At 37.2% G+C, this 22,590-nt stretch overlaps 1 protein-coding gene across 7 annotated transcripts in view; it reads right to left on the reverse strand.

The window, feature by feature from the left end:
• The window catches only part of CPAP (centrosome assembly and centriole elongation protein), a 63,899-nt gene that overhangs the window by 35,872 nt on the left and 5,437 nt on the right, over positions 1–22,590 (reverse strand). For 6 of the 7 annotated variants that reach the window (XM_082701648.1, XM_082701645.1, XM_082701646.1 and 3 more), the window contains 7 exons: positions 20,693–21,202; positions 20,024–20,147; positions 9,945–10,244; positions 7,331–7,442; positions 6,399–6,501; positions 4,641–6,270; positions 1,207–1,339 (listed from right to left, as the gene is read on the reverse strand). In XM_082701648.1, coding sequence (XP_082557774.1) covers positions 1,207–1,339; positions 4,641–6,270; positions 6,399–6,501; positions 7,331–7,442; positions 9,945–10,244; positions 20,024–20,147; positions 20,693–21,136 — 2,846 coding nt within the window. In that variant the 5' untranslated portion in view covers positions 21,137–21,202. The remainder of the gene's footprint in view (positions 1–1,206; positions 1,340–4,640; positions 6,271–6,398; positions 6,502–7,330; positions 7,443–9,944; positions 10,245–20,023; positions 20,148–20,692; positions 21,203–22,590) is intronic. The other variant, XM_082701650.1, reaches the window with a different exon arrangement.

The raw sequence follows: 22,590 nt of genomic DNA on the forward strand, positions 1-22,590 counted from the left end.
AAATCCTCAATAAATACTAGCAAACCAAATCCAACAGCACTTTAAAAGGATTTACACCATGACCTAGTGGGATTCATCCCTGGAAGTGAAGGCTGGCTCAATATATCAAATCAGTTAATGTGATGTAAACTGGTGTAACCACTCAGTATCGTGGTTCCTCAAAAAATTAAGTATAAAATTACCATATGACCCAGCAATTCCACCCCTGGGTATATACCCAAAAGAACTAACAACCTGAACAGGTATTTACTCACCAACGTTAATAGCATTATTCACGATAATCAAAAGGTAGAAACAACCCAAATGTCCAACGATAAGCCAAGTAAACCCAAGGACTGACAGAGTAAATTCCTGTTGTTTTAAGCCACTTAGTTTGTGTAGACAGTTGATCCTTGAACAACATGGGTTTGAACTACATGGATCCATTTACATACAAATTTTTACAGTACAGTACTGTAAGTGTATTTTCTATTCCTTACAAGTTTATTAACATTTTCTTTACCTTACTTTATTACAAGTATATGTATATAACACATGTAACAAACCATGTGTTAATCAACTGTACACTATCGGTAAGACTTCCAGGCAGCAGTATGTTATTAGTAGCAAAGTTTTTAGGGAGTCAAAAATTTTATGTGGCTTTTTGGCTGTACAGGGGGATGGAGCCCCTAACATCCACATTGTTCAGAATCAACTATACGTTGTTACAGTAGCCCTAGAAAACTTATGCAATGGCCAAGGTAGCACTTGAATTAACAGCTTCAAAATGCTTTTCAAGGTGCGCCTGGGTGGCTCAGTGGGTTAAAGCTTCTGCCTTCAGCTCAGGTCATGATCTCAGGGTCCTTGGTTCCAGCCCTGCATCAGGGCTGAGTCTCTGCTCAGCAGGGAGCCTGCTTCCCCCTTTCTCTCTGCCTGCCTATTTGCCTACTTATGATCTCTCTCTATCAAATAAATATTTTTTTTAAAAATCCTTTTCAAAATTCAATTTGTAATGTCCTCAACTAAGAGAATTCCCCTTTTAACACATTTCTGACTACAATGGGTCATTTTAATTAAAAAATTTTTATGCAGTTAAGATTTCAAAGAAAAATATTTCACTTTTTTATTTTATTTTGTTGGATTGACAAAAATTATTTCAAATACTTTACATATCATCTTGAAAACTCAATCATTATATTTTTTCCCAACTTATAGATGCAAACTTACCTAAGTTTTTCCAAGGCACTTTCCCGTTCAATGCGAAGTTTAGCTAAAGATGTGTTCTCAGCTTTAAATTTTTCTATTTCTGTTTCCAATTCAATAACTTTCTCTCTCAAAACTTGAGATCGAACACTGTCACCTATAACATAGGCCATATATATTGAATTTCACAAAAGGCCTTCAGCAGCAAGAACAATAGTTAGCTTTTAACACTAAGAGGCAAAAATACTGTCAACATTGGTACTATTAAAATGCATAAGAAACAATGCTTCTAATAACAACAACAAAAATTATATTGGCCTGACTATCCAGATGAAACCAATCTAAATTTAAGAAAAACATTATTCAACCTCAAGAGTATCAATCGGACAATGAATTAACATTACATATAAAAAGAAATTCAAATAATGTTTTTAACTTCTAATACATATATATATATATATTTTTTTTAAGATTTTTATTTATTTGATAGAGATCACAAGTAGGCAGAGAGGCAGGCAGAGAGAGAGAGAGAAGCAGGCTCCCTGCTGAGCAGAGAGCCCCATGTGGGGCTCAATTCCAGGACCCTGAGATCATGACCTGAGCCGAAGGCAGAGGCTTAATCCACTGAGCCACCCAGGCGCCCCAATACATATATTTTTTGTTAACAGTCAATATTGAAAGACATTTGTAGGGTAACAGATGGTAAATAAACTTATCATGGGATCATTTTATAATGTATAAAAATATTAAATCACTATAATGTACACCTGAAACTAACAGGATGTTGTACATCAATTATACTTCAATTTTAAATATGTACATTTAGGACTCTTTTTATAGAGCCAGTTAAATGACTGACTCTCAGTTTTGGATCAGGTCATGACCTTGGGTTCATGAGAGCCCATGTGTTGGGCTCCATGCTCAGTGGGGAGTACCCTTCTTTCCCTCTCCCCTCTCCAGGCCCCACCCCCTGCTCAAATGCTCCCTCTCTCAAATAATTAAATACGGACACCTGGGTGGCTCAGTTGGTTGAGTGTCTAACTCTTGGTTTCTGCTAATGTCATGATCTCATGGTCCTAGGATCAAACCCTACATCAGGCTCCCCCGCTCAGCAAGGAGTCTGTTCAAGAAGTCTCCCTCTTCCTTTGCCCCTCCCCCCATTTACACATGCTTGCATGTGTTCTCTCTCTAAAATAAATAAATCTTTAAAAATAAATAAATCTTTTAAAAATTAATAAATATATGCACATATACAAATAGCTTAAGAACATTAATAAGTGATTCACAAGACATCTAAAGCATTAATCAACACCAAAATCAAAGTTTACCTCCACTATGCATAGAAATATAAATTAAGAATTTTTCCATACCAAATTTGCTATTTAAAAGAGTAAAATAGGGGCGCCTGGGTGGCTCAGTGGGTTAAGGCCTCTGCTTTCGGCTCAGGTCATGATCCCAGGGTCCTGGGATCGAGCCCCGCGTCGGGCTCTCTGCTCCATGGGGAGCCTGCTTCCTCCTCTCTCTCTGTCTGCCTACTTGTGATCTCTGTCTGTCAAATAAATAAATAAATCTTTAAAAAAAAAAAAAAAAAAAAAAAAAAAAAAATAAAAGAGTAAAATAGTCGATGCTTCTGTCCTTCTATTACCCCTTTGAAAAACTGATTTTTGCACAAAAATATACATTACAGTGTTATTTCTAATAGTGAAAAATAATTTAAGTATTCAACAATAAGGAATAAGGAAATTATTGAATAAAACAATGTTGCATTCATACAGTGTTCTGCAACCATTTTTAAAATACATGAAAAAGGGCACCTGGGTGGCTCAATTGTAAGCATCTGCCTCTGGCTTAGGTTATGATCCCAGGGTCCTGGGATTAAGCCCCGCATGGGGCTCCCTGCTCAACAGGGAGTGCTCAACTGGTGTGCTCTCTCTCTCAAATAAATAAATAAATCTTTTTAAAAAATACACAGAGTTTAGGGGCGCCTGGGTGGCTCAGTGGGTTAAGCCGCTGCCTTCGGCTCAGGTCATGATCTCAGAGTCCTGGGATCGAGTCCCGCATCGGGCTCTCTGCTCGGCAGAGAGCCTGCTTCCTCCTCTCTCTCTCTGGCTGCCTCTCCGTCTACTTGTGATTTCTCTCTGTCAAATTAATAAATAAAATCTTTAAAAAAAAAAAAAAAAAAAAAAAAAAAATACACAGAGTTTAAAAAATATAGCCAATATGTATTATACACTTGGTCAAAAAAAATAAGGTAACTTAAAAGTACAAATAACTGTACCATATTAAAAATACATAGGAAAAATGACCGGAAGGAAATACCCCAAAATGACACCACACCTACCTTTGGATAGTTTAGTTATAAACATTTTTCATTCTATATTTTTTAAGCTTCCAAACTTTCTGCAAAAAGTACTACTTTTAAAATCAGAGTACTTTTTAAATAGTTTAAGTTATAATTTATATTTTAAAGCACCTATGCTTTGCTAGTCATTCAGAATTTATAATATAATAGAAAGGAGTTTTTCAATATTTCACTATTTCAATAATTTTAAAAGCCCATCACATTAACAGAGTACTACAAAGCCATTAAATGCAATAAGCAGATGTATATGTGGAAAAGAACAATCTTCAAAATTTATTATAAATCAGGTGAAGGCGTCTGAGTGGCTCAGTTGATTAAGCATCTGCCTTTGGCTCAAGTCATGATCTCAGGGTCCTGAGGTCCTTGAGCATGGGCAGAGGGCTCTGTCCTCAGTGGGGAATCTGCTTCTCCCTCTCCCTCTGTCCCTTCTCCTTCTTTCCCCCCTTCTACACGCTCATGGGCACTCTCTCTCCTAAAATCTCTAAAAAAAAAAAAAAAGTTGAAAAATTGTATATATAAAAAAAGTCATTTGTGTAGAAAGGCTATATACCCACTCACCCATATGCTTTCACACACACAGAATCTTTTTAGAATACAAAGGAAATGGTTCCTCTAGGAACCTACAAAACTAGGAAAGGGAACTAGGAGGGCAGGTCCAGGAAAGAAAGGAAACTTCAATTTTACTGTATTTCTTCTTGGTCCTATTTAGCAAGGTAGTGCATGAGGGAGTAAAAAAACTAAGTAAAAACATAATCATTTTTAAAAGAGCACAAAGGTTCATCTTACAGCGACACAAACCATAAACTGGGTACTCTCTGGCTACAAAAGTGTTATCTCACTTTACAACAAATTAATTTTAAAGCCTTGAGAATAAGGCATAGGCTTAAACTTAAAAAATCTGAAATCACAATCCATCTGAGTCTTATACTAGTGGTTATTATTTAGGCCCACAAAATAAATAAAATTTTAACAAATTTCCTAATTAGACTTATACTGAGCAACTAGAAAGGAAAGGATTTTAAGCATTCCAATAGCAGACTAATAAGGTAAATGTGAAACTTAGAACATTCTGATACATTTTATAATGCTGACTTACCAAGTGGTTGGTCTTGACTTGGGTTTAACTTGGGTTCATTTCCCAAGTGTGAATCTGATTTTGGTTTTGGTTTCAAAGCAGGGAAGAATTTCATCATGAGATCCGATGTAGGAGGAGGGCTTATGCTCCTACTGGGTTTGCTCAAGTCCTTTCCCTTCTTGACCGGTGCAACTTTCCTCTTTATTGTTTTGTCCGACACACATATTTCACTCTTAGGGTAGGCTGTTTGAGGAGTCCCATAAATGGAGTCATTCCCCAGAAAAGCATCATGCTTAAATGAATTCTCTTCAAGGTCTGTCCAAGTTCTTTCATCGTCAAAGTCAATTTTACTCATACTTATGGATGAGGGTCTTCTTGAGGACTCAGAAACTTTGTTTTTCAAGATTTCTATAGTGACAGACTCATCACTACTATAATCCTTATCAGACAGATCTAAATCAACATCTCTCCTTTTATCTTCTTCTTGAATCCCAGTGTCCCTAAAAGGGTCCTTACCATCACAAACTTGTGGACTGTCTTCTCTGCTGCTGAAACCTCTCTCTTTATCCTCAGTTGATGGTTTTATAGTAACATCAAGTTGCTCCTCAGAGTCAGTGCTACTGTCACTGTTGGTGACACCTTCATCATCACTTACATTCCACTGAGTCTGATTTTCAGAAGTGCTCATTTGGAGTGCTTTCCTACTGACTTTACATGACTGTTCCCTACACCCTTCAGGTGAGGAGACTGAATCAGATTGGTTGGGTGTGACCTCACACTCACCCTCATGTTCAGATTCAGTACAGCCTGAAGCCTCATTGTGGTTACATTGAGTAACAGGATCCAGTGTCACCATCTGCGGCTGCACAGCTTTGACAGGGGTGGAAGACAGCCGGTGGCCTTTGCAGATCTGCTGGTCTCTCTCTAAGATCTTCAGTACAAATGAGGAATTACTGGAAAATGATATTTCATCAGCAGCTTGTTCCAAAAACAAAAATTCATCTAACTCTAAATTTTCCTTTTCCTTTTCTCGTTCCCAATTCTCTAATTTTTTCTGAAGAGAAATGTCAAGAGAAGATTCTGACTTTTCCAAGGTCTCGTGTTTTGGGCTATTCGAACACATGTAGCTGACCAGTCCTGCTGAAAAAGGAAGTTTGTCTTTACCCTGTGTCTTATTCCAGACTTTGCAACTAGTATCACAAAGTTTTGCACACTCAGGTACATTTTCTCTATTATTAGACTCAACTTTTTTTTCTAATTTGATCTGATCTCTAAATTGCCCATCATATTTCTTCCCTCCAGGTATTTTCACTCCTGTTGGAGGAAGACTTTTCCTGTTACTACTCTTAAGCACCTTAGGCTTCTGGCTGACTGTGACGAAATCACTCTTGGCTCTACCTTTATTGTTCTTTTTAACAAGCGGGTTCTCTGTACACAGTTCTTTATTTATAAGAGCAGTTTTCCGCTGGAATTGTTGTCTATCCATTTTAAACACAGGTTGGTCCTCTGGAGTGCTCTGATTAGTCACTAGTTTATTTTCTCTTCCTTTCTGAGACTTAGATTTAGCATTAGTAAATCTAGCTAAACCTTCTCCTCGTTTCAAGAATGGTTGTTTTGGTTTTGCTTTGATTAGGAACGATCCTTCGGCTTCCTTAAATAGAGAACAATATTTGAATTAATTCTGGTATATCCAAGTTATCTCAAAGTTATTTTAAAAAAAAATTACAAACAAATCTCTAAAGCCTTAATGAACTTAATCAAAATAGTGGCAATGCCTACCCCTAGTTGCCTTCGTTTCAGTTCTTGTTCTTCCAGCCGAATTTGTTCTTCTAAGTAGTCTTCAAATGTCTGTTTCCTTTCTCTGATAGCAGCTTTAATAGGTCTAATCATAAAAATAATTATTTAACATGCAAATTAAGATGTGGTATTTGACACTTAGTGTGCCTGACACAGATACCCCTGACTACACTAAGAACTAACCTTTCTCAAAGTCACCGATCCCCTGTGAAAATCCAATGAAAGCTATAATCCCACCCCATCTCCCGAAATACAGAGAAGGCAACACTCCACATGACTTAAAAAAAACCCTTCTATACCCATCTATTGCCTGTAGATTAACTTTTGAAATATCATATTCACTGCATCACTTTAAAATACATTTTAAAAATTTCAAATATATATCTTTAAGATAAAGAGCATTGACAATGTAGATAAAGCAATAATCAGACGTAATTTTCCTTTCCATAACATACACTAAAATATTTCAAATATTTAAGAAAATAATAAACTTCAATATTGATATTTTATCTTTGTCATAAATTTTTAAATTCTGTTACCAGACTTACCCAATTATAGTTTAGAGGTAACACCAAATGTGAGACTCAATATTAATTTGTTTCTCTTTGCCAAAATGGGATTTATTTAACTATTTGAGAGAAGTTTAATTTTATCCAGATTTTTTTCTCTTTGGTGAAAAACTTTGCTCAGTTTTTCCAAAACTATGTCAAATCTACTTGAACTGATATATTTCCCTAAGCACTATCAGTGAAAATATGTGATAAGTTTTATCTTTGACATCATACTTAAAAGCATATTCAAGCAAAAACAAGAAAACCATGCATCTTTCAAAGAAAAGAGAAAGTGCTCTATCTTAATAGCTGACTATTAAATTAAACTGTCATTCTTCTTATTCCTTTCAACATGGAGGATACCTTTCTTCAGTATTAGCCACTTCTGAAGAATCACCAACTTTTTTTACATTCACATCATTCCCTTCCTCAATCGGTTCAGTCACCTTTTCCCAACATGGTAAAACACCTTCTCCTAGGATAAAAATTAGGAAAATTTAGTTGCAAAAAATAAAGTCCTAAAACTTGATAATTTTACAAGTTACTATGCTAAAAAAATATTTATCAAAAGTAACATATGCTAGGGGTACCTGGGTGGCTCAGCCAGTAGGGCATCCAACTCTTAACTTCAGCTCATGTCATGGTCTTAGAGTTGTGAGATGGAGCCCTGCAATGGGTTCTGTGCTCAGCAGGGAATCTGCTTCTCTCCCCCTTCTGCCCCTTCCACCCACCCTTTGAATGCATGCTCTCTGAGATAAATAAACCTTAAAAAAAAAAAAAAGTAACATATGCTAAAGATTTTAGAGCTCTCAAGGATTTCTTTACTATCACAGACATAAACTATAAAATCCTAATTGAATAAGTTACATTCTTCAAAAGGTTAATGTTATGAAAAAAAGTGTAGGCTTTTCTTTTTCTTTTTTTTTTTTTTTAAGATTTTATTTATTTACTTGACAGACAGAAATCACAAGTAGGCAGAGAGGCAGAGAGAGAGGAGGAAGCAGGCTCCCCGCCAAGCAGAGAGCTCGATGCAGGGCTCAATCCCAGGACCCTGGGACCATGACCCGAGCCGAAAGCAGAGGTTTCAACCCACTGAGCCACCCAGGCACCCCAAGTGTGGGCTTTTCTAAATTAAAAATTACTAAAGAGCTATAACAACAAAATATAATAGATGAACTTGACTGGATCCTGTTTTAAAAAAAAAAATTGGGGGGAAACCTGGGTGGCTCAGTCGTTAAGCATCTGCCTTTGGCTCATATCATGATCCCAGGGTCCTGGGATTGAGCCCCACATCAGGCTCCCTGTTCGGTGGGAAGCCTGCTTCTCCCTCTCCCACTCCCCTTGCTTGTATTCCCTCTTTTACTGTGTCTCTCTCTGTCAAATAATTTAATTAAATCAAATTAAATTAAATCAAATTTTAAAACTTCAAAGGACATTTTTGGGACAATAGCAGGAATTCTAAAATGGATTTGAATATTACAGAATATTACTGGGATTATACAGAAGAATGTCCTAGTTTTTCACTTGATGTATGCTGACATTTTTAAAATGATGTAACATAATATCTGCATATTACTTGCAATGAAATGACTGAACAAATTATACATAAATATAGACAGAGATATAGATATAGGTATAAATATATATAACACATACAAATATATAAAGACAAAGTAAACATGGCAAATTTAACTGCTGAATTGAGATCTACTGCTAATCACTGCAGTGGACTTTCAAGTTTTCTGGATGTTTGAAATTTCCCAAAATAAAAGGTTAAGAGAGTATAATGTTTAAAAAAATGTTTAAAGGCATTAGACCTTTCCATACAAAGGAATTATTCTAAATTAGAAATAAAATATTATGCACAAAAGTGCCTAACCCTAAGTAGTATTATCTGTATTTTTTATAACTTACCCCAAAGAACATATTCATGAAAACACCATTAAAATTGAGAATTAAATTTAAATTTAAAATATTGGAAACAAGTCAGCCCTACTTCAAAGAACATTAAATACTGATATATTATTTGATGACTAGCATAATGATGAGAACCATTAAAATTATGGTTATGGAGACTATGGAATGTACCATAAGCATTTTCCACGTTGAGAGGGCAAGGAACACAATTATACAATATTCTATGGTTACAAAATGTTTAAAAAAAAAAAAAAAAAAGTGGAGGGAGGAGTGGGGCACAGAAATAGGAGTTAAGAAAAAAAGACCAGAAGAAAATGCCATGAGAGCTCCATAAGTTTAGACCATCAGACACTGCTGGTTCTCTGGCAGAAATGTGCTAGATACTGGGAATAAAGAGATGCACTGAGGACAAATGGAATGTTTGGGGTTGCAGGAGATTTCTTTTCTGAAAAATAACTGCCATCACCAACCTATTTCTCACATTTTCCATCTTCTGTCATGCTTCCCCACCACAACCACCATGTATGTTTTAAATCAACCTCAAGCTATTTCTAAGCTCTTCGAGTGCCTGAGTGGCTCAGTCATTAAGCATCTGCCTTCAGCTCAGGTCAAGATCCCAGGGTCCTGGGATCAAGCTCCGCATCGGGCTCCCTGCTCTGTGTGGAGCCTGCTTCTCCCTCTCCCATTCCTTCTGCTGTGTTCCCTCTCTTACTGTGTCTCTGTCAAATAAACAAATAAAATATTTAAAAAAAAAAAAAAAAACTATTTCTAAGCTCTCAAAGAGAAATGGTATACAAGGAACTCATTGCCTCCCTTTTTGAAGACCCCATGTGACCAGGGAGGTCTAAAGTCAGCATGAGTACTGCAATTTTTCTTGGAAAGTCACAAACTCTATGTCCAGTTCTATATCCAATCCAGGCTCAGTGGCTGTGCAATATGTAGGGGCTCATAATAAAAGCCACAAAGGACAAGAAAAAATGCAGAAAGGACTTTTCTTATCTTAGCACAGCTTGGTAACACTCCTAATTAGGTACAGAAGTGAAAAATATAAGTAACTTACCTAAAGAATGGTTATGGTTTTCTTCCTTCAAATCACTTTTTTTCAGAAGTGTTTCTTGATATTGTGCCTCACCAAACAAATTGAGAGAAGCACCACTTTTTGAAGTTAAGACTAAATCTGGATGAGTAGTTCTACAAAAGTTGTTTTGTTCATCAAATAAAACGCTGGAAGTGTGCGTTTTCTCTAGGGTTTGATTCTGGTAGATATATGATGGTAAGAAGGGTGTGGTTTTCTCTATGGTGGCTGAATTTCCTGGAGATCTATACTTCTCACTCTGATCATCAGGCAGTGGGGTTAAACCTGGCAATTAAAAACATCACCAAAACTAATGACTTCTTAGAACATTTTCTCTCCTTTATTAATCCCTACCCACCAGGTTTTCTCTAAAGTGATGAAAGTATTTGTTTCTTCCATATTAGGAAATTCTGTTTAAAATCATAAAATTTTAAGTCTAAAAATGACTCTTGCATAATTTATTTATACTGCAATTCCTGTGCAGACAGTGTACACCTTGCAGAGCTGCAACACTGCCTGATTCTGGAAGGCACTGCCTGATTCATGTTCCATGAGAAGAGAAGCACTGCTGGAATTGTCAACTCTGCAGCCCCGTGACAAACACGGAGAGTGCCAAGGCAGATGGCTACAAAATGATTGGAATAATTCCCCAATGACAAATAACTGCCCTGTGTCATGGCCTATAAAAGCACCTTTCCTCTAGATTACTGTTAACATTTTGGTATCTTCAGGCAGTAGAATTATAGGTGACTTTTGTACTTCTCTGTAGTTTCTAAATTTCCTGTATTACCGTTTCACTGTTTTCTTGAGTCTCTGGTTGGGAAATAAACACAGAGATTCCCCTGCTATATATCTCTAATTTGTAATTCTGGAAGGGTAGATGTCAAAACTCCATCCTAGTTGTTGTACCATCTCCTTGAAATCCTCCTACTATTCTTCTCTTCTCCCAGAATGTCTCAACTAAATTTAGAAGTGAAGGGTCATCAGGCTGGCTCAGTCAGTAAAGCGTATGACTTCTGGTCTTGGGGTTATGAATTCAAGCCCCACACTGGTTGCAGAGATTAAAAAATCTTTAGGGGCATCTGGGTGGCTCAGTCAGTTGAGGGTTCAACTCCTGGTTTCAGCTCAGGTCATGATCTCATGGATCATAGAATGAAACCCTGCATCGGGCTCTGTGCTCAATGATGAGTCTGCTTGAAGATTCTCTCCCTCTGCCCTCCCTATCCTTGCCCTGCTTCTTGTACATATGCATGTGCTCTCTCTAAAATAAATAAATCTTTTTCTTAAATCTTAAAAAGGGGGGGGCGCACCTGGTTGGCTCAGTGGTTAAGCATCTGCCTTTGGCACAGGTCATGATCCCAGAGCCCTGGGATCAAGCTCCCTGCTCAGCAAGAAGCCTGCTTCACCCTCTCCCACTTCCCCCTGCTTATGTTTCCTCTCTAGCTGTTTCTCTTTGTGAAATTAATAAAAAAAATTTTAAAAAGCAATTTATCTTTAAAAAAAAAAAGATGAAGAAGAAACACAATGGGAAATGTTTAATAAAACATAAAAAGAGCCAGGCTACCTATCTCTCATACCCATCGGCCTCACCTCCAGCCCACAAATAAAACTGGAAAATAGGTAGGTCCTCTCTGATTATCAGGTTCTACATCCTTTCTTTTATAACAATACTCTCCCCATTCACATTTTTGACTGACAGTCCTCCCACTTCAGACTGAAGATGTCTTTGATAAAAGTCCAAAAGCTCAATGTGGCAACTCACAAAGTGTGGTCTGCAAACCCCTGAAGGTCTCTAAAATCCTTTCAGGGCATCCCCCAGGCCAAATCTATTTTCATAAAATATTAAGACAATATTTGCCTTTTTCACCTTGCTGACACCTGCACTGATGATGCAAGAGAGAAATGGAAACTGCTGGTTTCACTCGAAAGCAGGACAGGAGCACCCAACTGTGCTAGCAGTCACTGTATGAGTTACTACCAAGCACTTGCAGTTTAAAAAAAAAAAAAAAGAAAGAAAAAACCTGTTTTACTTAAGAATGTCCTAAAGTTACAAAAATTATTAATTTGTTAATTGAATTTTAACTGTTGAGTACATGTCTTTTGAATATTCTATTGGACAAAACAGAAAGTATGCATAAATCATTTCTGCTGCAAACCAAGACATGGCTGTGCCTTTTTTTTTTTTTTTTTTTTTTTGCAGTTGTAAGCTCAACTAGCCACTTCTCTCAAAGAACATTACCTTTATCTTAAAAAAAAAAGAGAGAGACAAACTATCATTATTTAAACTTGGTACTTGGCAGGTATTTTCTCAAAAATGAAACGAGTGAACCAGTCACTTCAAGGAAAATAACTGACAGTATTTGCTAAGAATGGTAAAATTCAAACCTTCAAGTAAAAATGAGGACTCATTAAACATGTCTACCACCATGATCTTTGACAGTTTCATAATACTTGAGGACTTTCATGATGAAATCTGTAGTGGTATTAATGGATATAATTTTTTTATATTACATATTGAAATGTTAGTATTTTAAAGACCCACATAAGTCCATGAACCACTATTTCCCAAATAATCAATGCACAATTTCACCAGATCATGCAAAATAAAAGAGCCATTCAAAATGTCAAGATATTCCAATATAATTTATGTAATAGAGTATAAAAAAGTGCATGAATATGGTTTCAGACTCCATACTGTGAATCACTACTAACTTAGGTTTGGATACAATATCAAAGAAAGAACCACAATTACTTCAAAAGGCTATTATAGTATTCCTCTTTCCTTCTTCCAATTAAACACCATATGAAGCTGAATTTTTTTTCACATGCTTCAACCAAAACAATATAACTTAGGAAACTGAATGCAGAAGCAAATAGGAGAATCAGCTGAACTTTTAACTCAGAGATTTTCAAAAATATAAAACTATGCCATTTTTCTCATTTTTTAGAAAAGCCTTTTCATTTAAAAAAATGTTAGTTATGATAACATGTAACTGGTTATTATTTTAAGTGAATTAATTTTTAAAAAGCTCTGGCTGGGAGACAAAATGGCGGAGAAGTAGGAGGAGACGCCGTTTCCACCTCTCCCCTAAACTGAGCTGATTACCTACCAAAGAATTCTGATCACCCATGAAATCAGCCTGAGATTAGAATTATACACTTCTGGATCTCTATGGGGGCAGAAGACGCCAGCAGGCAGAAGCGTTCCAGGGTGCACCTTGCCTGCATGATGGTTGATACATTGAGCTACACATCTGTTCAGCCATCTCTCACCAAAATGACTAGGAGGAGGAATGCCCAACAAAATAAAAATTCAGAGACTGGGCCCTCTCCATGAGAGCTATTGGATATGGACATAGACAGTATGTCAGAAAGGGAATTCAGGCTAACAATTATTCAGGCAATAGCTAGGTTGGAGAAAGTCTTTGATGACAAAATAGAATTGATTAGGGCAGAAGTAAAAGCCACCAGGGATGATGTTAACAATGTTCTCAATGAGTTCCAATCCAATCTAAATTCTCTAAAAGCTAGGGTAACTGAGGCAGAAGATAGAATTAGTGATCTGGAGGACAAACAGATAGAGAAAAAGGATCAGGAGGAAGCCTGGAACAAAGAGCTTAGAAGCCATGAAAACAGAATTAGGGAAATAAATGATGCCATGAAACGTTCCAACGTCAGAATTATTGGAATCCTTGAGGGGGAGGAGAAAGAAAGAAGACTATAAGATATAGTTGAATAAATTCTCCATGAAAATTTTCTCAATCTCACGAATGCAACCAGCATTCGTGTACTAGAAGAAAGGTCTCCCCCAAGATCCCAAGATCATAAAATCTAGAAAGACCTCGAGACACCTGACTGTGAAAATGATGAATCATAATTGTAGACAGGACTTCCTGAAAGCAGCTAGGGTGAAGAAATTGCTTACGAACAGAGGAAAGCCCATCAGAATAATGTCAGACCTGTCCCCAGGAACCTGGCAAGCCAGAAAAGGCTCACAAGATGCATTCAGGGCACTAAATGAGAAGAACATGCAGCCAAGAATACATTATCCAGCAAGACTGACATTCAAAATGGATGGAGAGATAAAGAGCTTCCAAGACTGGCAAGGTTTAAAAGAGTATGTGACCACCAAGCCGACAATGCAGGAAATATAAAGGAGGGGTTCTATAAAAGAAGAAAAAACCTAAGAATATCATTGAACAGAAATTTATGGAGACAATCTACAGAAAGAAAGACTTCACAGGTAACATGATGTCAATAAAAACATATCTCTCAATAACCATACTCATCGTGAATGGCCTCAATGCACCCATAAAACAACACAGGGTTGCAGATTGGATAAAATGACAGGAGAGACCCATTTGGAACCTAAAGATACATCCAGACTGAAAGTGAAGGGATTGAGAAGCATCTTTCATGCCAATGGGCCTCAAAAGAAGGCTGGGGTAGCGATTCTCATATCAGATAAATTAGATTATAAACTAAAGGCTGTAGTCAAAGATACAGAAGGGCACTACATAATTCTTTTTTCTTTTTTTTTTTTTTTAAGATTTTATTTATTTGACAGAGAGAGAGAAATCACAAATAGGCAGAGAGGCAGGCAGAGAGAGAGAGCAGAGGAAGCAGGCTCCCTGCGGAGCAGAGAGCCCGACGCGGGACTTGATCCCAGGGCCCTGGGATCATGACCCGAGCCAAAGGCAGAGGCTTTAACCCACTGAGCCACCCGGGCGCCCCAGGCACTACATAATTATTAAAGGGACTATTCAACGAGAAGATCTAACAATTGTAAATATTTATGCCCCCAATATGGGAGCAGCCAATTACATAAGAAAACTATTAATCAAGATAAAGAGTCATATTGATATGAAAACATTAATAAGAGGAGAACTTAACATGCCACTCTCAGTAATAGACAGATCATCCAGTAGAAAACCAATAATGAAACAAGAGCATTGAATGACACATTGGACCAGTGGGACCTCATAGATATATACAAACATTCCACCCTAAAACAACAGAATACCCATTCTTCTTGAGTGCACATGAACCTTCTCCAGAATAGACCACATACTGGATCATAAATCAGGGCTCAACCGATACCAAAAGACTGAGATTATTCCCTGCATATTCTCAGATCACAATGCTTTGAAACTGGAGCTCAACCACAAGGAAAAGTTTGGAAGGAATTCAAACACCTGGAAGCTAAAGACCACCTTGCTTAAGAATGCTTGGTTCCGGGCGCCTGGGTGGCTTTCAGCTAGAGTCATGATCCCAGGGTCCTGGGATGGAGCTCTGCGTCGGGCTCTCTGCTCAGCAGGGAGTCTGCTTCCCCCTCTCTCTCTGCTTGCCTCACTGCCTACTTGTGATCTCTGTCTGTCAAATAAATAAAATCTTTAAAAAAAAAAAAATTGAAAAATCCAGAATACACCAGTTGTCTCTACACCTTAAAGAACTAAAGAATCAACAACAAATTAAGCCAACTCCACACACAAGAAGGGAAACAATCAAGATTAGAGCAGAGATCAATGAGATAGAAATTAGAGATATAGTAGAATGCATTGAAGAAACTAGAAGCTGTTTTTTTTTTAAAGAATCAGTAAGACCGATAAACCATTGGCCAAACTAATTCAAAAGAAAAGAGAGAAGGCCCAAATTAATAAAATTATGAATGAAAAGGGAGAGATCACAACTAACACCAAGGAAATAGAAACAATCATCAGAAATTATCGGATGCCTGGCAGGCTCAATTGGTTAAACCACTGCCTTCAGCTCAGGTCATGATCCTGGAGTCTCAGGATAGAGTCCCACATGGGGCTCCTTGCTAAGCAGGGAGTCTGCTTCTCCCACTGACCTCTCTCCTCTCATGCTCTCTCTCTCTCTCTGTCGTTCTCTCTCTCTCTCTCTCAAATAAATAAAGAAAAGAAAAGAAAAAAGAAGAAAGAAATTATTATCAACAGTTATATGCCAATTAAGTTAAGCAACCTAGACGAAATGGATACATTCCTGGAAAACTATAAACTTCCAAAATTGAACCAGGAAGAAACTGACAGCCTGAATAGACCAATATCTAAAAACGAGATTGAAGCAGTGATGAAAAAACAAGAGCCCAGGACCTGACGGATTCCCTGGGGAATTCTACCAAACATTCAAAGAAGAAATAACACCTATTCTTCTGAAGCTGTTTCAAAAAATTGAAGCAGAAGGCAAACTTCCAGACTCTTTTTATGAAGCCAGCATTACCCTGATCCCCAAACCAGGCAAAGACCCCATCAAAAAGGAGAATTTCAGACCAATATCCCTGATGAATATGGATGCTAAGATTCTCAACAAGATCCTTGCCAATAGGACACAACAGTGCATTAAAAAGATTATCCACCATGACCAGGTGGGATTCATCCCTCGGTTTCAAGGGTGGTTCAACATTCGCAAATCAATCAATGTGATAGAACAAATCAATAAGAGAAAAGAGAATAACCACAGGTCTCTCAATTAATGCAGAAAAAGCATTTGACAAAATTCAGCATCCATTCCTGATTAAAACGCTTCAAAGTATAAGGATAGAGGGAACATTCCTCAACTTCATCAAATCTATCTATGAATGATCCACAGCAAATATCATCCTCAATGGGAAAAAGCTGACAGCTTTCCCTTTAAGATCAGGAACACGACAAGGATGCCCACTCTCACCACTCTTGTTCAATATAGTATTAGAAGTCCTAGCAACAGCAATCAGACAACAAAGAGAAAAAAAAGGTATTCAAATTATCAAAGAAGTCAAACTCTCTCTCTTTACAGATGACATGATACTTTAAATGGAAAACCCAAAAGACTCCACCCCAAACTACTAGAACTCATACAGCAATTCAGTAACGTGGGGCAGGATACAAAGTCAATGTACAGAAATCCATTGCTTTCTTATACACTAACAATGAAAATACAGAAAGGGAAATTAGAGAATCGATTCCATTTACTATAGCACCAAGAACCGTAAGATACCTGGGAATAAACCTAACCAAAGAGGTAAAGGATCTCTACTTGAGGAACTACAAAACACTCATGAAAGAAATCAAAGAAGACACAAAACGATGGAAGACAATTCCATGCTCGTGGATCAGAAGAATAAACATTGTTAAAATGTCTATACTGCCTAGAACAATCTACACTTTCAATGCCATTCCAATCAAAATTCCACCAGCATTTTTCAAAGAGCTAGAGCAAACAATCCTAAAATTTGTATAGAATCAGAAGAGACCCCAAATTGCTAAGGAAATGTTGAAAAAGAAAAACAAAACTGGTGGCATCACATTGCCTGATTTCAAGCTTTAGTACAAAGCTATGATCAACAAGACAGCATGGTACTGGCATAAAAACAGACACATAGACCAGTGGAACAGAGTAGAGAGCCCAGATATGGACCCAAAATTCTACGGTCAAATAATTTCAACAAAGCAGGAAAAAATACACAGTGGAAAAAAAGACAGTCTCTTCAATAAATGGTGCTGGGAGAATTGGACAGCTATACATAGAGAATGGTCGAATTTCATTCTTTTACACCATACACAAAGATAAACTCGAAATGGATAAAAGACCTCAATGTGAGGCAGGAATCCATCAGAATCCTAGAGGAGAACATGGGCAATAACCTCTTTGATATCAGCCACAGCAACTTCTTTCAAGATATGTCTCCAAAGGCAAAGGAAACAAAAGCGAAAATGAATTTTGAGAACTTCAACAAGATCAAAATATTCTGCACAGCAAAGGAAACAGTCAACAAAACAAAGAGGCAACCCACGGAATGGGAGAAGATATTTGCAAATGACAGTACAGACAAAAGGCTGATATCCAGGATCTATAAAGAACTTCTCAAACTCAACACACACAAAACAGATAATCATATCAAAAAATGGGCAGAAGACATGGACAGAGACTTCTCCAGTGAAGACATACAAATGGCTATCAGACACATGAAAAAATGTTCATCATCACTAGCCATCAGGGAGATTCAAATCAAAACTACATTGAGATACAACCTTACACCAGTTAGAATGGCCAAAATTAACAACAGTTAACAATGTGTGTTGGAGAGGATGTGGAGAAAAAGGAACCCTCTTACACTATTGTGGGAATGCAAGTTGGTGCAGCCACTTTGGAAAACAGTGTGGAGATTCCTTAAGAAATTAAAAATAGAGCTTCCCTATGACCCTGCAATTGCACTACTGGGTATTTACCCCAAAGATACAGATGTAGTGAAAAGAAGGGCCATCTGTACCCCAATGTTCATAGCAGCAATGGCCACGGTTGACAAACTGTGGAAAGAACCAAGACGCTCTTCAACAGACAAATGGATAAGGAAGATGTGGTCCATATACACTGTGGAGTATTATGCCTCCATCAGAAAGGATGAATACCCAACTTTTGTATCAGCAAGGACGGGACTGGAAGAGATTATGCTGAGTGAAATAAGTCAGGCAGAGAGTCAATTATCATATGGTTTCACTTATTTGTGGAGCATAAGAAATAACACGGAGGACATGGGGAGATGGAGAGGAGAAAGGAGTTGAGGGAAATTGGAGGGGGAGATGAACCATGAGAGACTATGGACTCTGAAAAACAATCTGAGGGTTTTGAAGGGGCAGGAGGTGGGAAGCTGGGTGAGCCTGGTGGTGGGTATTATGGAGGGCATGTATTGCATGGAGTACTTGGTGTGGTGCATAAACAATGAATTCTGGAACACTGAAAAGAAATTTAAAAAATTAAAAATTAAAAATTGTTTTTTAAATATCTCCATTTTCATTTCTGATACAGTAAATTCATCAGTAAATGCCCATGTAACAAATGCTCTCTGGGGTCCTCAATATTTTAAGAGTGTTAAGGGGTCCTAAGACCAAACAGTGAAAACCACTGCCCTAAAAGCAATGTTCCATAAATAAATGGGGCTAGTTCTTAAATATTAAGAACTGTGAAGAATCTGCTTCCCTATTGTTCTACCATAGCGCTATTTCTACCTTAAGAAGTATCACAGGCTGTTAGTTAAATGCTCTTGATTATCCTCTTTATGTATTTCATAAAGGAACCCTGAACCATTCAACTATTTCAAGACACACACTATGTTCTCTATATTTGCTAAGATAAGCACCCTATTCCTTAAACCAGTTTTCATATGGTACATTTCTCATCACTACCACTCCCCAAATCCCATCTGGCTACACCCTGCATAGTTATCTGCCAATGTCTTTTCTTCTCTGTATTCTCAATGCCCAGTGCAACCTCTGAACAGAACAGGCACCTTCCTGAATCAGTAGTGTCTCTTAAAAGAGAGCATCGAAAAGCAACTGCACATCACTATTTTACAAACTGTGGGACACAATCCATTAGTAATTTTATCATCAGAATCATGACTGGCACTTTTTTTAGTGACCAAGAATAGGATTAGATAAATAGGATATATCCTTGCTACATGTCAGGTGCACCAGTAAGATCTGATTTATGAAATCTCTTTGAAATTATGAGTTTAAATGTTTTCGTTATAATGCAGTATGGTCAAACAACTTTCAAAACCACTGCTCCAGATCACATTTTAACAGGTTTAGTTTCTCCTGATAAGTACATCATTCTTTCTTTTAATTGATCTAGCCTACAACAAAGAATTTTGTCATCTCCCACCAGAGAAAACATTTCTGGTATGGTCCTTTTGCTGAACAGAATGGCTTCTACACATAGTTACATTTATGACCCTGAGGCAAAGACTGTAAGCCAGTAGCTCCAGGCCAAACTTGGCTCTAGATATTTTATTCTGCTACATCTTTTTAAAATTTTATTATAAATAAATATGAATGCCATTAAGCAGGGCACACATGCTCCAGAATGGCACAGCTCCCACTTGCCCCAATTACATAACCACTAGCATCATTTCACAGTTCTCTGCAAGGCCCCTAAGGAAACTGGAGTTTACAACAAATGATAGAGAAATGGTAGAAATAACCTGTCAGACAACTGAAGGTGAGAAATGTATGTAACTGTCCACTGTTGTACTAACTGAAGGTTCTATGTAAGCAAAAAATTACCTGGCAGTGTGTGTTGTCCAGACACCATAGTAAGCAGCTTCTCTTGTTCTTCCATGAGTCTTTGTAGTTGCTCTAACTGCTGCCTCTTCAGCTGTTCCTGCTTCTTCTGTTGTACTTCTTTCAACTTTTTAAACATAAAATTTATTTGATTAAATTAACTTTACATTTCTTTATGGATCTTTGCTCCTTATACTTATCTTAATGCCTTTCATCTCCCTTTCCATATCACCTCTAAAAAAGAGTTCCAAATGGAGATTCCTAAGTAACTACACCTACCACCAATACTCCAAAATCCCATCTTTTTATGAAGGGTACCATACCGACTGTCCCAACTAAGAAACATTAAAAGTCATATGAATCCATGGGTTCTTAAAATAGGATAGTTGTCAGTACATTTATGATCAACATTTTCTCCCTAATATTTGATCAACCATTTCTAATTTAGTTTTTACCAAGTAAAACAGAAAATTAAAGACATTTTTACCTCAAGTGGTATATCTTACATACCAAACCTCTGTTAATGTTTCACATTAGACAAAAGGCAAAATTTGGTGTTTTGAGGATTTCATAATAAAGGGGAAGAAACAAGAGACCCTGAGCAGGTGACTTTTCATCATCAACAGAAACTTGCAATAACATAAATACATATTGGGCCAAATACTTTTGTACCTGTTCAAGCTTTTTAAAAAGTGGGTCTTTATAAGCTACTTCTTTGCATTCACTGGAAAGATCTGAGATAAAGTCATTTTTGTTGTCTTCCCGGTATCCAGGAGCATCTTGACATACCACTATTTGTGGTCCTTCTTTAGTTAAAGGAAACACTATATGTGTTTCAGATTTATCTGATTGTAGTTTATAAGGGCTGTTAGACTCCAACTTCTGTACTTCACGAAGTGAATCTTCTTCACTTATAAGGCTGAAGCTATTTGAAAAATGTGTGGCTTTAACAGGAAAACTGGTAGAAATGTTTACATTTGCTTGCTTCTCTTCATCTCCTTCCAAAAGAGGAAACCCACGATTTAATATGACCCCAGCCCGAGAAGGATTGGTCATCCATTGGGTTAAGAAGTTCTGTCCATTGTTCAATTCAGAAGAGGTTGGCATCAGGAACATTTTAGTCCAATGATAAAATTATATTTAAATAATATAAAGGTTAGAAGAGCTACTAATTTCCAAAACCTGTAGAAAGAAGATGCCAACAAAAAGCATTGGTTAAAGCTATTCTACCCAAAACTCGAATCAGCGAAAAATCTACTGAATATTTCAAATACAAAAGACTTCAACCAGCAAAGCAGTTGGGCATTAAACTATGTGGTTTCTTTTCAGTCTTAAAAAAATCCAAATTGACTCAATCAAAAACCTAAGTTCCCTTCTGATTTAATCATTTGATTACTGAGGATTTTATACAAGTGCTAAATAAAACAAAATAAAAACAAAATAAAATAAAAACAGCTCACATAAAACTCTAGGAACTAGAGCATCTTCTAAGTTATTTGATTACTCTAACTATCAAATATTACCCATATTACACTTTCATGCTTCTGGCCCTAGTCCCACATGGCTTCTCTGCCCAACTGGGGAGCCCATGTTCTCCCTACTTACAGAACAAGAGTCACCACCATGGTTTCACTGGCATTTCTCTAATTCCTTCAACCCCCTTCCAGCCCCTCACGCACCAAGCAGACCCTCATCTGTATTCTTAGAGGTCTTCGATATCACTATTTTGGCATGCATCTCAATATTAGTGGTACTCTGCCTTTGTGTTCATAATCTACCAAGCTGGGAGTTCCTTGAAGATATAGTCACCCATGCCTAGCACCATCCATTCCTGCTAGGAAGGAATGGAGAAACTTGACAAATGTTTGCTAAAATTAAGTAAAATTAAATCAGAACTAAGATTCTATTATTTAAAATAAATTCAGTATTATAAAATATTATTTGTGTTCATTCGATACTCAACAACAAAATTACATTAGTTCATATAATAGGACAGCTACTTTGTATGAATCATACTCTAATATAACCAAATTCCTAGTGTAATTCAGTCACCATGCAATAAATTTAAATGGCACATCACAGAGAAGATAAGCTTGTCCTCCTCTGTATGACTGATTTCACTCACCTAGTATTTATTGAGTCCTTTCTCTGTGCCAGATACTATTTTAGTCACTGGGCATACGGTATACAGCAGTTAATAAATCAGAGTCTTAGTGAAGAAAATACATGCATATAAAAAAAAGCTATAGTTTTAAGAGTATTACTGTATGCTATATAGTAATAAATGCTGAGGAGAAAAATAAAAGCAATATGGGAGAAGTAGATTTGCAAGTTTAGAGAGGGTAGACAGGAGTCCTCCTTAGGAGATAAACTCAAGGACCGGGTGGAGGTCAAGGAACAAGTGGCGCAGATATGAGGGATGGAATAAGACCCCAGCCTTCATATTGAAAACCTTCACTTGCAGAATGACCTCCACTAATTCTTAGAGTCCCATCACCACTATCTATCTCAAATTCTCTCAAATTAATTTCGGTATGTGTTTAGACTTATTACATCAGCCACTTGGCTCC

Source organism: Mustela nivalis (genome assembly GCF_964662115.1).
Source record: "Mustela nivalis genome assembly, chromosome: 15".
NCBI classification, from domain to species: Eukaryota; Metazoa; Chordata; class Mammalia; order Carnivora; family Mustelidae; genus Mustela; species Mustela nivalis.